The sequence below is a fragment of the Gouania willdenowi genome, chromosome 4 (genome assembly GCF_900634775.1).
Source record: "Gouania willdenowi chromosome 4, fGouWil2.1, whole genome shotgun sequence".
Classification (NCBI taxonomy): domain Eukaryota; kingdom Metazoa; phylum Chordata; class Actinopteri; order Blenniiformes; family Gobiesocidae; genus Gouania; species Gouania willdenowi.
Window position 1 is genome coordinate 2,129,580 of NC_041047.1, and position 16,123 is coordinate 2,145,702.

General features: G+C 37.4%; 1 protein-coding gene across 1 annotated transcript; it reads left to right on the top strand.

Moving 5' to 3' along the window:
- The first annotated feature begins 7,820 nt into the window (after window positions 1–7,820).
- Window positions 7,821–10,315, top strand: LOC114462016 (phospholipase A2 inhibitor and Ly6/PLAUR domain-containing protein-like). Its single transcript, XM_028444567.1, has 5 exons — window positions 7,821–7,948; window positions 8,120–8,212; window positions 8,294–8,440; window positions 8,572–8,685; window positions 9,799–10,315. Exons 1-5 carry the CDS (start codon window positions 7,840–7,842, stop codon window positions 10,248–10,250), a joined length of 915 nt encoding a protein of 304 aa, XP_028300368.1. The 5' UTR covers window positions 7,821–7,839; the 3' UTR covers window positions 10,251–10,315.
- Window positions 10,316–16,123: the final 5,808 nt, after the last annotated feature.

A 16,123-nucleotide genomic window follows, 5' to 3' on the forward strand; every position in this document is an offset into this window, starting at 1 on the left:
TTTTAGTTGATTTCTCTTTCTTGAATAAGATCTTCATCCTCAGATTGATTTTGTGTTTGTCATTGAAAGGACCAGAGAGGAAATACTCCAACAACTGGCGGCCCTCTGTCTAATTTTATGCGGCCCCCAAAGTAAATGTACAAAATGACAGAAAAATACACAAAACAAGAGAAAGAGTACGTTAAAAAAAATACAAATAATTACAACATTTCAGGAAAATACAGTAAAAGACAGGATAAAAACACAGAAAATACTCCAAAAACACACAAAAGACTACAAAATGAACAAAACAACAACAGTAATACACAAAATTACTCAGAAAATATACAAAATTAGAAAAAATGACTACAAAGTTGACAAAAGACAAGGAAGTCACAAAAATGACTCTGCAAACCCACAGTACTAACAAACAAGCAAAACGACAACAGAAATACAGAAAAAAATTATTAAAGAAAAGAAAAATGACAGCATAAATACACAATATGACTCCAAAAAACATATATTTTACAGGAAAAATACACAAAAGGACAACAAAAATACACAAAATGATTCACAACGAGCAAGACAACAACAAACATACACAGAATGAGAGAAAAACAATTACTATAGCAACTCTTTCTTTGCTTAATTAAGATCACTCATTATACTAAATGCTGACATGAATGTTGATCATGTGACTCTCTGATCAAACAAACACATTTTTATCTGTGATAAAAGTTGCCAACTTCTGCTCTATACCTTAGGCGCCTGTACCACAAAGCTGGATTTCCTCTTATGTGTGTCCTGTACCAGGCTAAATCACCATGGTAACTTAGGTTAAATCACCATGGTAACTTAGGATGAACACCTAACCCAGTCTGGACCAGGTTATGAAGTGGATCAGATCTGAGCAAGTGCTAAAGGCCCGCCTCCTGACCAATCAGATCTCTTAGAAAATGAGCTGCCCATTGTTAGAAGATTCTGGTTGGTGCAGATCTGACGACTGAGTTTAGGAAATAAAGATTATTGTATTAATGGATAAATTAATCCTTTCATTTAGCGATGACATCCTTTAGGAAAGATATATATTTATATCTGATGAACTGATCTACAGTCAGCTGATGATGAATGAATAGGGATCTAACAATTTCTAAATCTCGCGGCTTGGTATAATCACGGTATTAACCTCACGGTACGACAATTATTGCGATACTGTTTTACAGGAAGGCGCACAGTTAGCAGCAATGCTAACAATAATAAAAATGATGACCACTGAGAAATTACCTGTTCACTATTTTCATCTATCTATAAAGCAAGGAATCTCTGTGTGCGTGCGTGCGTGTGTGTGTGTGTGTTCCTCAAATATCTCAGGATCAGACTGACCTGAGACTTTCAACATGGCTGCTGCTTGGATTTGTTTGTTGACTGCAATTATACCATTAATAAATTATTTCATACATGATTCACAAATTCCTTTAGAGTCCTACCGTAACAATGATAATGTCATCATTCCTACATCTACAGTGACGATCTTTCTCTCTCTCTCTCTCTCACTCTCTCTCTCTCTCTCTCTCTCTGCGATGCAGATGTCTTCCTACAGACACTGCACTAGTACTTTTAGATTTATAAGATAATAAACTGAAGACTGCCTACTAACACATACAAATTATTTTTCTAAACTGCAAAAATTCTAATGGAGTCAGGAATACTCTTAAAGTCAACACAGGTATAGAAACAGTCTATTAACAATAAATTAAATAATAATTTAAAAACGCCAAGTAAATCAAAGTAGTGCAAACTTCCTTATTCTGTGTTTATCTTAATTGTGGTTTTTTTCAAGAGAAAAATAAACAAGTCAACATTTAGGGCCTGTACTACCAAGCTGGATTTCCTCTTATTGTGCTAACTTCTGGGAGTTAATCGTGCTATACTACAAAACTAGCTAACGTCTTTAGGGGCTAAATCACCATGGTAACTAAGGCTGCACACTTAACCTGGTCGGTGTTGTATATTATATATACAATAGTCGGGACCAGGTTTTCTTCTGGCTAGGATGTGAGCGAGCACTAAAGCCCCGCCTCCTGACCAATCAGTTCTCTTAGAAAACGACCTGACCAATCAAAGGAGGATCATTGTGAACACGTCTCTGGGTGGATCTGATGTGATGCTGACAGAGAATATTTATCCTTTATTTACCCTCACATCCTATAGGAAACATAGAGATTTATATCAGATGGACTGACCTACATAAGTCAGCTGATAAAACCTGTGTGCATTGGGCGCTTTCAGACCGATAAATTCATTCATTCATTCATGTATTCTGTGGTGATGCAGAGAGCATCAGTCATGTAAGATAATATAAAATACAAATATATTCCACCTTCTGATGTAGGTTGATCTGTATGAACGCAGCATCAGAGACACAGACAAGGTAAAAGTGAAACTGATGAGTGTCTGTTTATTCTTCGTTTATAATGTAATTTACTGTAAGAATTAACACTCATCCATTCCTGCATTCATTCCTTGCTGCTTTTAATGCCATTTATGTAATTAGAAAGTTTATCATCTGTCCTGTAATCATGGTCATTGTCAGTGAGTGCATCCTGAGACTTTAAAGAGTAACTGAACCCCTGCTTTCTGCTGAGCTGCCACTAGGAGAGAAATTCAAAAAATGCTTTGATTATGGGCGTTACTACAACCGCAGGCACACACACAATCGTGATGAGAAGCTCACACACAGCCTTACAGACATCACTCAGGGGTAAAGAGCCCTGCTCTCCCACCATGCAGAGACAGACGGGAATACACACGTGTCTGTAAATATACACATAGCTTGTGATTGGAGGAAATCCTCCTCCCTCCTCTTATAGGAGGGGCGGGGCCAACAGTGAAATTTGATGACGCGGGGGAATCCGGAAGAAGATTTAGCCAATAGCAAAATTAACTTGTAATAGCCGGCGTTCAATCCTTAGTGTAAGCGCCATTTTATACAGTTAATATGTTTAAGAATAATTCATGCTTATATAGTATATATTATTTTGTATTTCATATTTCGAATATTTTGGTTAAAAGTAAAGGATACATTTTATATGTCATATCTTGGTTTAAAACTATATACATTTATAAATGTTGGGCTAATTACAAAGAAAGCAACACGGTCATTTTACCGTGCTGCGACGGATAAAGTTGTCACACGCGTAAAACCAGCCTCAGTGTCAGTCATTTCCCAAAGAGGTTAAGCTCAGAACAAAAGAAGAAACTAAGGAACCAAAGATTAGCCTCTACATTAAGTAAAATGACCAGCTCAGGAGCTCGACGGTGATCGCCATGACGACGCAGCAACTGCGCAAAAGTAAGATACTCTACTTTTTTTTTTTTTTTTAAAGGATTTTTTTTGGCTCTAGTGGCCTTTATATGACAGCTGCTTGACGGGGGGGGGGGGGGGGTCAGGAGAGAGCGGGGAATGACACGCGGGGGGGGGGGGGTCCCAGGCCGGGAGGCGAGCCTGGACCCGCTGCAGGTGAGGAGCTGGGGCGGGCGCTCAACCCACTGAGCTAAACACCGCCCCAAGCTACTCTACTTCTGAAGAAAATAAGACAACAAGGATGTTTGGTTATGGAGAAAGCTAGCTGTGCTTTGTGTCATAGACCATCATTCATGAACACTTGTTGAAATAGAAGTTGTGTAAAAGGAGGAAGCATGGCAGATGACGAGCAGGAACACGCACATGGAGCACAGAGCTGCAGTATTATGGCGGACCACAAGAGGGCGCCAAAGCACACGGCAAAAAGGCCTGGAAAACCTTTTACAGAGACAAATAAGTTTAAGAAGAGGAAAGCTTTCTCTGGTAACTGCAAAGATGAATAAACTAAGTGCTATGATGAAAAATAATGATGATCCAGATACTGTTTTCAAAACTCATGAGTGACTTTGGCCAGTCAAATGAAAACGTTCTACAGCTGCTATCAGAAGAAGAAAATGATGCTGATCAGTCATATTGGTACCAACCAAAAAAGGAAAACCGAAATCGCAGCTTCTACTGCAAAGATAATGGCTCTGGAGGAGTGTGAGTACGAGGACGGTGAAACCAAAGGTGTAACTTACCAGCGGGATGAAATGTCTCAAGGTTTGCCCCCAGTTGTTACAAATAAACAGTCAAATACTCACCCAAGCATACCACAGTACCAGGTTAAACAGGAGATTCCAACTCAAAGAATTGAAATGAACACTAATGTTGGTTTGTGTGAAGTAATGTTAAAACAGAATGACATTACAGAGATGTTGGTTAAGCAGCAAAAACTCACAACTTTCCCTCAGAGAGATATTCCCATTTTTAGTGGTGATCCTTTAGAGTTTAAATCATTCCTTAGAGCTTTTGACCATACAATCAGTAGCAAAACTGATAATGACAGTGACAAGATTTACTATCTTGAACAGTTCACAAGAGGTGAGCCTAGAGACCTAGTCAAAAGTTGCCAACACATGAGCTCTCAGAAAGGCTTCCACGAAGCAATGAAACTCCTAAATTATCATTACGGCTATGAAATCAAAATCGCAACAGCTTATCTGATGAAGGCCGTAGAGTGGCCACAAGTGAAATCAGACGATGCTAAAGCTCTCCATAGTTACTCACTCTTTCTAACCAGTTGTAACAATGCTATGCATGATATTAACTATCTTGAAGAACTAGATAATCCAACAAACCTCAGAGTCATAGTTTCCAAGTTACCATATAAAATTAGAGAGATGTGGAGGGTCTCAGCTTTTGACATTCAGGAAAACTTAAATAGAAGAGTTAGGTTTTCAGATTTAGTGAAATTGGTAAACAGACAAGCTACGATAGCTTCAGATCCTTTATTTGGTGACATCAAGGATGCTGATGACAAAGGCAAGCAATACTCAAAACCAAACAAGATGTTTAGACCAAAGAGCAGTGCATTTGCTACCTGTGTGGCACCTGCAATAAAGGAAAGGTCTGCAGACGCTAATCAATACAATATGCGTCAGACAGTTGATGTATTTCAAAAGCCACGTGCGTTTTGTGATAAAAGCCACTCACTCGCTGACTGTCAGAAAATAAGAAAACTACCTCAAAAGGAGAGCGTAGAGTTCCTAAAGGGAAAAGGACTTTGTTTTTCATGCTTAACACAAGGACATTTAAGTAAAGACTGTAAGAAACAAATCCAATGTGATTATTGTTCTAAAAGACATCCTAGTATACTCCACTATAATAAAACAGAGGATGTAACAGTAAATAACAAACCCAGAGATGACACTGAAAACTCAGACGCTGAAGCCTTAAGCCCTATCCCAATCACAGGTGGATCATGTGATGCGACTGGGGCCGGAAATATCAGTCGAGTTTTGGCTATTGTGCCAGTTCATGTTAAACTTAAGAAAAACAATAAAACAATAGACACTTACGCTTTTTTGGACAATGGCAGTGAAGCAACTTTCTGCTCAGAAAAGCTTATGAGACAACTTGAGATAGAAGGGAAGAAAACTCAAATCCTTCTCTGCACTATGGGTCAGCAAAAGTTAGAGCCAAGTTACATAGTTTCAGGCTTAGAAGTAAGTGGTGTAAAAGAGAATGCGTACATCGATTTACCCGATACGTACACGCATAAAGACATTCCAGTTTCAAAGAAGAGCATTCCCATGCAGACGGACATAGATAAATGGCCTCATCTGAACGGAGTAAAACTGCCTGAAATAGATGCAGATGTTGGACTTTTGATAGGAGCAAACGCTCACAAGGCAATGGAACCCTGGGAAATTATTCACAGCATAAATAATGATCCCTATGCAGTCCGTACGGTCCTAGGATGGGTTATCAATGGCCCTTTAAAAGGAAATGACTCTGAAAACAAAGTGCTTATGTTAATCGCATATCAATGTCAGAAATTGAGACATTGTGTGTAAAACCGTTTAACCACGACTTTCCAGAAAAGGCTTCTGAAGAGCGCCATGAAATGTCGCGAGAAGATGTACAATTCATGAACTCTGTTAAGGACACGGTTAAAAAGGTTGAAGGTCATTATTGCATAGGCCTTCCTTTGAAAGATCAGTCTGTTCAACTACCCAACAACCCAAAGCTAAGTTGTACAGAGAGCAGAGAGCTTCAAAAGAAAAATGCTAAAAAACAAAGATTTTCACAAAAATACACAGCATTCATGTCCGACCTCATAGACAAAAAATATGCTGTGCCAGTGAAAAATGAACAACTTGAACGTGATGATGGAAGATTATTGTATATACCTCACCATGGGGTGTACCACCCACAGAAAAGAAAGCTTTGTGTTGTTTTTGACTGTGCAGTCTCATTTCAGGGCAAGTCACTGAACGAGGAACTCTTACAGGGTCCTGATTTGAAATGTAGTGGTGCAGCAGTGGAGCTAAATACTCTAATAAACCTCCAATAAAAGTTAGCAAACCCCAAAAATCACAAAAGTTGTTTGCAGTTAACTGGTGTCGGCCATTTCGCCACAGCCCTGACTTTTTCTTTGTCCATCTCAACCCTTCCTTTAGAAATTACATGTCCAAGCTAATTCATTTCATATATTCTGATGCATTAATACGACTAATAAAACTAAGAAAAGAGTTAATTTACCCCTGTGAGTTGCATGCTGTAGAAACTACAAGAGAGTGGGTGTTTCAACGTTGTATGACATCTCCTATGACAGACGACACCAGAATTACAGATGGAGTCTTCATCAGCCAAGCACAGAACTATTTGCTAAAATCTGCTGTTGCTTATGTAGTGGTCTCATGTTTGGTCAAGAATGATTCCTCATCTAAAATAAATAATTTGGTGATAACCAGCAAAGAGTCATTAAAATCTAACCCTTCAGACTTGTCTTATGATAATACACAATGGTATGGTTGGATGAATACCCTAGCACCTACAAGTTACCAAATATAATAATTACAGAGCTAAGGATAGGAAAATATTTGACCTATCATTAGTTGTGCAAACAAAGAGAGTCTGCGACACTGATGAAAAGGAGGGTGTGGCAAAGAACATCAACAACACGAACATGCGACAGCTTTCCTTTAGAAGCATTGTATCCGTGGCAAAATAATTAATAAAAAACACTCGAAACTTATTCACAGTGTAAAACACAGATATTACATCTATGAATATTTTCAAAATTTTCATTTTTGTTCGGAGTAAGGTGAAGAGCTAACTGATTTCATGTTCCAACTTCCTTAAAGCCTTGTAGATGAGTGGGCTCTATATCTGACAACAGTCAGTCCTTAGTCTAATTTTGCTTGGCCCCTGAAAAAAATATTTGTAATTCTAGAAATTGTAAGGAATATGAAAATAATTTCAAAAATGACTCCAAAAATACACAGAGTGACAGAAAACTATGCTAAATGATTTGAAAAACACACAACACTACATCAAATATACACAAAACAATGACAAAAAACACACAAAGTGATTCCAAACACACACAAAACATTAACAAAAGACACACAAACCCTTTGATGGTTTTTGTGTTAAAGATGCCCATCCCTGACTGACTGAATGTTCTGTTAAAATTGAAACAATTGCTGTGGTTGCAACGTCATGTTGTTGCAACGTCATGTTACGGCTTCTTGGCTTTTAATTTCAGGGTGGAATAATAATCATTTCAGTCATTAGAGCCATTGTTCAACAGGTATTGTATTCAAGCATGCCGTCCATGACTTCAGTCGTAATACATTTACGATTAAAAACTAAGGAGGTGTGGTAAGGCAGGCAACATTTTCCACATGAACAAAGGCAGGATGAGTGTTTGAAATGTTGTACACCCAGTAATTGAAGCTGTCACGCATTCCGCAGGTGAACGCTTCCAGGTATAAAAAGGCAAAGCGATGCTCATCTGGATTAGTATCACACCTGAGGAAAGCTGGTACTTTGAAGTCGTTCTGATCAAGATGAAGCTCATTCTATTTGTTCTTTTGTTGACTCTTTGCAGCACAGGTAACAATTTCAACTTTTATTTGTGCATATTTTAACTGAAAGCAGGAATTAAAAATGCAATATTCCCAAGACAACTTTGTTCTTGCTCTTGCGTACGTTTTGCATCGTTTGTTTGAAATCTTGGTTAATTCTTGCATCTTGCTCAGAAATTATTTTTCATTGTCTTTACAGCTGCAGCAATTGACTGTCATTGCCAATCAGCAGAATGCGCTGGTCAGCCTAGCTGTTCCAGCTCAGATATGTGTTTTTCAGCGACCACAGAAGGTAATTCTCCAACCTGTCACCAAACTAAACACATTAAGACATCTGTTCCTATTGCCAACCTTATTGAACTCTTTGTTTAAGGTGGCACAATCTATAAGGGTTGTGCGAAACCATCGCTGTGTCCAGCCGTAGGGACACAAATATACTCAGCAGACGATGGAAAACACTTTGAAACTGTAACTGTTATGTGCTGCGATACAGATAACTGCAACTCAGCTGATTTAGCTTGTAAGTAAAAGAATAAGATACTCTGTAAAAGTTTTTTTTTTTTTTTTTAATATGAATGAATTATTTAATGTAAACTGCTTAGATTTAGCAATTTTTCTTATAAAATCTGTACTTTGTTGTTACTTTTTCAGCACCATACAATCCTAGAGTTGATACACTCATCGATTGTGATTTCTGCATCGCGGACACGTGTAACTTCACTGTACATTGTAAGGGGATGCAGAATACATGTTACCAAATGATTGGTAAGTTATCATGACTCACCAGGTTGTTCTAATTAGATGTCATCCAAAGATTTGTCAAGCAGATCTTCCCCTTGAAACTATTGTGTAAAGTAAAGTGATCTAGTTTTTATACTAGAGGTAAGGTTTGATAGTTGTAGGGGTGGTGGGTGCAGGATGTGTTGCATTTGAAATCAAACATTGATGAAGAAAAAAGATCTGTGAATAATCTGGTCATAGTGAACAAAAGCATTATAAAGTGCATGAAGTAGAAACATGTGAAACATACCAGAGGGATAGGTGGCCTGTGTTGTTCTTTAGTCAGCTGTTTGGGTGTGGACCTGATTCCTTTCTTCATTCACAGCATTTCATTGTCGTCCTCCTTTGTTCTATCAGAGTTCTAATTAAACTCAGGTATTCACTACCACAACTAAAAACATTTCATCTTTAAAGAGGTTGGTTTGGAACTGGAAAAACACGCACATTTAGATTGTGATGCATGTGGGGAAAAACAAAGCTTCACAATTTACTTTGTCATTCAGGGTTTGTTGGAATTACAATTGAAGGTAGAAAGTATTGTTTGAATTAAAGTTTCATTATTTCACCGCAGCAGTTCTCAAGTGACCGGGGACCCTCCATCAGCCCCCAATAACAAGCCTCAACCACAATGAAAAACATTTTAGCTTATTTATTCATCACAAATATAGAGATGTTTGAATATTAGAAAATGCATTATTTAAGCAATTCACTAAAATAAAAGATGTAAAAGGATTAAAACTCAAACTAAACAGTTTGACTAAAAAATAATCTACTAATGAATAATTTGACTTAAACATCAGGTTTGTTTTTTAAACGTACTAAAAAAAAAAAAGCAAAGTGTAATTAAAAAAGTGTGATAGTTAAAGGAGAGTTACCACTACTACCACCTACTGTACAAAGTGTAAAGAGAGTATTCATATGCAGAAATCAACATCCTTCAAAATAAAACCATCTTAATGGCTTTTGGCAAGGTGAAGAAAAATCTACTAATAATGGGTCAACACGTTACTTGACCTTCTAAAAGGAACTGCAGTGACCTTCATCACATTTGAACAGTTCTTTTTAAAACCAAGTGACACAAGCTTTTCTCATTCACAGCTGATGGAAGCAAACATATGGGTTGTTCAACTACAAACATGTGTGATGCTCCTGAAGTCTACACAAATCTACTCTTTCCCAATATCACCATGATCACCGAAGGACCAGAGTGTTGCCTCTCTTTTCCATGTCCAACCACAACAACACCACCAATAACAGAATGGACAACAACATCACAATGGTCAGCAGCAGAAAACTATACCACTGAAAAGTCAATCAGTCACGAAGATCTGCTGATCATCATCCACGAACAGCTCCACCTGATACAGGCGCAATCGTTCCAACTCCAGATGTTGCTCCAACCTCTGCTGCTTCTGATTCAACACCTACTGCATGTGATTGGATGTCTACCCCTCGCCGAACAAATGCTTTTCCAGCCTATCATGTCCATCATACAGTACCTGTTGTACATGATACAGATGAGCTGCACGGGGCAGCTTGTGTTATTTTAGTATCTCCAGTCAGGTCCCTGCTAACACCACATTGTTAAAAATTAAAGATTGTTAAAGTTGAAAAACTCCTGGATTTGCTGAAGTTCCCATTTATGTAATTTGAACAAATGTGTGGCCTTGTGATATCTGCTTATAATGTAACATCAAACTACCCTTGAGCACCAGATGACTACCATGCTGCTCACTTTTTATCTCTATCTTTTCTTTGATTGTGTGTAATCAGTTGTTTTTATTAATTTATTAGTTATCACCTAACTCAGTCTCCTGAGTTTATTTCTAGTGCTACTGTGTTCATTTTTAATCCACTCTGGTAAAATGGTTTTAACAATTTATTTAATCACTTTTACTTTTATTGTTCAGCATCACAACTATGTAATATCATTCAATCTTTGCTGAAACAATCAATAAAGCTTAATTTGAAGTCAACAGCATGTTCTGCATTCTTACAAGTACAGAATCACTATGCACTGCATATGAAACACCAGAAAAGTCTTGTTCTCATCAATAACAAATCCATGATATTTAGGAGAAGTGGGTTGCAATGTTATGGTAACAATGTTAAAAATTACATACAATTGTATAAAAATTATGCAAATTTGAAAGTTAAATTTAAATTATTTTGTAATTGAAAAGTAAATAGAGTTTGTTAAATGTTTCCCCAATCATTACAATATTAAAGTTTCCTCAAATAAGCCTACAAAGAATCTAAACTAGTCATTTCTTACCACGAAAAAGGATTCAAATCACAATTATAGCTGCTGCACAGCAATGATTGGGGCCAGGCAATTTAATCAATTTTTGAGCAAACTTACAGTATATAGCACTTTTATGACAGCATACATGTGCAATTTTTTGCATTGACTTCAAATTTTAGCATTAGAGAAAAATTCCAAATTTACTTTTTAAAATAATCTGATATTTTCTAAACATCATCTACAATAACTGTAACGTGTCTTTTTTTTTTTTTTGATAAACATTGAAAATGCATTCAGCAAGATATTCCAGGTACATTTTGAAGCACTGTAGACTCGGGTGGATTCACTAAGATCTGAAATAAAGGGTGGTAAACCAATTTTGTCGCTAAATTCTTTGGTGTCACAGTTTCCACACCCGCGGCGGTGGGTGTGGAGTCTGGTGTGGCTGCGGTGGAAAGAGGATGCTGTGCACGCTATGGACGCACCGTTTCAGTGATGTTTTGACCATTAAACTCTGGTGTCATGTTGATGGAAGGTTACTAAGGTTGCAGGAATGATTAGCGCGCGTGCAGACCGCCCTATTTTAATGAGCGTTTTGCTCGTTCAATGTGGAGACGTGAGTGCGCAGAAGCACACAATGACATTTGAGGAAGTTAAAGTGGAGGCAGACGGACTTCTCTGTCTGCTGCACAAACATTAAGAAATGTAGAAAACTGAATAAACAAATAAAAATGTTCCTGAGTAGCGCTGAGTCACCACTCTCATATGTGAACATAGTGCCATCACTGTGTAAATTACGCATATGATCAGCTGATTGTGGTCTGACGCTCCTTCCATCAACGTGACACCAGAGTTTGATGGTCAAAACATCACTGAAACGGTGCGTCCATGGCGTGCACAGCATCCTCTTTCCACCGCAGCCACACCAGACTCCACACCCACCGCCGCGGGTGTGAAGCTTTTTCTCTCCCTCACACACACTTTACTCACGGTTTATTTTCTCATTTAGTGGCTGTTGATATTAACTATTGTTTTATTTGAATTATTTTCCTATACTAGAAAGGTTAACTGCAGCTGATCTCTGCGTGTGTGTTTGCATCTGCTTGTCAGTCGTACTATTTTCCGGTGCTAAAACAATCACCACAAACAGTTCCAGATTTGATGAATTGTATTGCGCCCACTGAATTAATTCATATGAATTTCCTCCTCCCATTTTTTTTGCTCCCCTTGTGAGATCCGCCTACTTTACATATTCTTCAGAGGGAAACGCGCTAAATGAATTGAGGTGCATTGCAACATGCAGCAGCCGCACACTCCTGATTCCCTGGGGTTTGTACCCTTTATCAGCGCATGGAGTGATGTTTGCACACGTTTTAATACCCCTAAAACTTTAGTGAATCCCAGTTGTGTTTATGTTTTATGGATCAAATGAGCCTATGTTGATATTCTACTTGGTCACTTTCTCACTTAAAATGTTTTCAGAATCAACGGAGATATTTACCCAGTATATACTCATTGAATATGTATTAGTGGATAGTACGGAGTATGCCATATTGTACACAGCTCAAGACTTTTGTGAGTCAAGACCGAGGCCATAAGAAATTATTTCAAAAAACGATGACAAGGTCGAGCAGTTCAAGAACATTCTCTCTTTAGTTTTAGTTTCTTTAAACTACATTTGACAATCAATCAAAGCAGAATATGTAAAGAACCTAAACTCTCAACAAATTGGTTTAGCTAAATTCTTGAAAAAAAATTACTCTTGTATGTAGGCTATTAAAAGGTTATTGATTAGTCCAGAATGATGTTTATTTAACAATAATAATAATAATAATAATTATTATTATTATTATTATTATTATTATTATGAGAAGGCGTGTAGCAGAGTTTTGGACGTATTGAAGTTTATTAAGAATTTTGGATGATGTGACCAACAGGATGCTATTGCAATAGTCGAGTGTGGATGTGATGAATGCATGGAAAAGGGTTTCAGCAGCAGAAAATGAGAGTAGTGGATGGAGGTGGGCTATGTTTATAAAGTGAAAGAAGGTGGCTCTAGTGAGCTGGGTTAAATGGTGGTCAAAGGAGAGCTGGCTGTCATTGATGACCCCAAGATTTTGGATATGAGGGAGAAGGATAAGTTGTGAAAGGAATTGGTGAGGAATTTGGGGTCAATAATTATGATGTCTGATTAGGCATAGTTGAGAGAGAGGAACTTGGTGTGCATCCATGTCTTTATTTCATTGACACAGTTTGTCAGGGTAGACCGGGTTTCATTGGTGATTGGATTGGTGGAGATGTAAAGCTGGATGTCATCTGCATAACAGTGGAAATGGAGACCATGCTGGCGGATAATGTTACATAGGAGAGCAAGTATATGATGAACAGGAGGAGACCAAGCACCGAACCCTGGGTGATGCCTTGGAACAAAGGAGCTATGGAGGAGGAACAGTTACTGATGTTGATGAATTCTTGTCTGTCAGTGAGGTAGGATTTTAACCAGGAAAGAGCAGTGCCAGTGATATTGAGTGAGTGTTCTATGCAAGATAGAAGAATACTGTAATTCATAGTGTCAAAGGCTGCAGTGAGATGGAGGAGGATGAGGATGTTGAGGAGGCCAGAGTCGTTGGTGACTTTAAGGAGAGCTGTTTCTGTTTCTGTGCTGGGAACGAAAGCCGAATTGGAATAGTTCAAAAAGGTTTTTGGAGGATCGGTGGGATTTGATCTGAGAGGAGACAACACGTTCCAGTATTTTTTATAGATATTAGTCAGGTGAATGTACAGTAAGTGTTTAGCGGGATTTCTGACTGAAAATAACATGGATGGTCCCAGTTTCTGCCAGTGTCTGCATAGAAGGAAACATTTCCAAGGAGGAAGAACAATCAATGAGCCAATGGGAAATGATTTATCAGAAAGGGAAAACTGTAATAGAATAACTATAATAAAAATGTGGTCTTGAGAGGGTCTTGAGTACTACACTACTACTTCAAGGTGTTTGTTATAGTTTATCTCTATTTCTGTCTTTGAAACAACACATTTCTACCAAATGAAACTGTTGCTTAAGGTTGCAGTGAGTCTCTATTTGTTTAATCTTTATCTCGAGGACAGGAACAGGAACAAAATAGGCACAGTGTGCTTAAAGAAAGGCATCTTAGGTGTGTCAGTGAGCGTCAATGTATTATAATTAACTTTGAGGAAACTATAATTACCAGCTATTGTTCAGAAAGGTACTGGCATCGAGTCAAAAACAACACAACATCTTGAACATCTCAACACAAAGAGAAAATCCACTGAATTTTAGTTATTTCAATCAAACCTTTACAGTATGGAAGCCCAAAAGAGTCATAATTAAATAAATAAAAACAACATTTTGAAATAAATACCATTTTGATAAATAACAGACAAATATATAATATGGCCATTAAATTGTTAAATAAGGTAATATCTTGAAATACGTATTATTATTCTTAAATATCTATTTCCACAATGGTCTTTTTTATTTCATAATGTCCTTTTTATTTCATGATGTCGTTTTCCTCAATGGCCTTTTTATTTCAAAATATTGTTTTTATTTATTTAATTATGACTTTTTGGGCGTCCATATTACAGCTCTGTGTATTCTGGACAAATTATTCTAAATGACTTAAGTAATTTTTTCTGGTATCTGTATTTTGTGTATTTAGTTTTTTGGCACCTTTTTACTTTTACTCCTTACTTTTTAAGATAAATATCTGTACTTTTTATTTCTTACATTTTAAAAATGAGCTTGTTACTTTTAAGACCTTCGAAGATGACGCCACGACGTAAAAAGATGCCTTTTCAAGTTTTTAAAAATGTCAAACTCAAAGCTAGGATTAGGTTAGGGTTCTTATTATTGAAGGGACATTTGTTTTACTTTTTACTTTTACTCAAGTAAGGGAGCAACTTCAACTTTTGCCAAATCTGGTGTACTGTGTGCGTGTGTGAAGTGATTCAATTCAATTAAACTTTATTTATATCGCACAAATTACAAATTTCGAAGCGCTATCAAAGTAAAAAAAATCCTAAAGAATTCAACAAATCCACATGAACAGCATCAGCTACAGCAAGAAAAAACAACTCCCTTTTAACAGGAAAAAACCTCCATTAGAACCAGGCTCAGAGGTGGCAGCCATCTGGAGGAGAACACAATAGAGAGATAGAACATCAGAGTGTCTCAGAATAGTTGAGCCGTGAAGTGATTGTGTTGTTGCATATTTGTTGTTCAGGTTCATCTTAGTTCTTATTGCACATGTGAACTCTGTGGTAAGCGCTTTAATGGTTACATGATGTTTTTTAATTAGTTATTCTGAATTAAAGTGTTCTGCTTCGTATTTACATGGAAATAGTCATTCCGATTTGATGTTTACATGGAAAACACATTTATTCCACTTTATTTAATTCCTCTTTAGGTCTGGGGGTTGGGAAGGGTTCTGATTGGACGTGGGAGAACTCTAATGGGAAACCACACACAACAAACCTTTTCTTTTCAGCTACAACATAAAAAACCACATATGAACTATTTTCACTTTTATTTTGATTGTAGTTTTGAAGCAGCAGCTCAACAATAACCGTATGGTTTCACTTTGTCAGCTGAGCAGGAGAGAGATAGACGACCAGACTTTGGTCAATCAAAGCCAGTGGTTAATGCAACAGCTGTTCTACCTCCACTATACAGGACGTTGAGTGAAAAATTAACTTCATAATGATCTGCTCATCATTAGTGAAGCTCTGCTGCCCTAATGGAGCCTGTTTTGTTTGCCGAGGTCCGTGTGTGCGTAATGTCATGACCTGCTTGACAGGTCACAACAACAAGGATGTGAGACAAGATGAAATCATTTTTACTGCATTTTAGTTGAACTAAATTTCTATTGCACAAAGTGAAAGTATAGAAATACAGTTTTTTAAGATTGTGTGTTGTTGTTAGGTATTTGCAAGTTTCTTTGTGTTATATTAAACATTTATATGACTTTAAGACATTGTTCTTTTTATTTCTTGGTTATAAGGTAGTTTTTGTTGTGATTAAATTACCTCTTCTTTATTTTTTATACTGTTTTCCAATTTGAGGATTTTTTTGTTTCAGGCGCTTGAAAAGCCTACGGCTCCGCCTATAAATAGGCTGGGCCTGGAGTGCACGCTCTCTCTCTTGCTCATTTACCT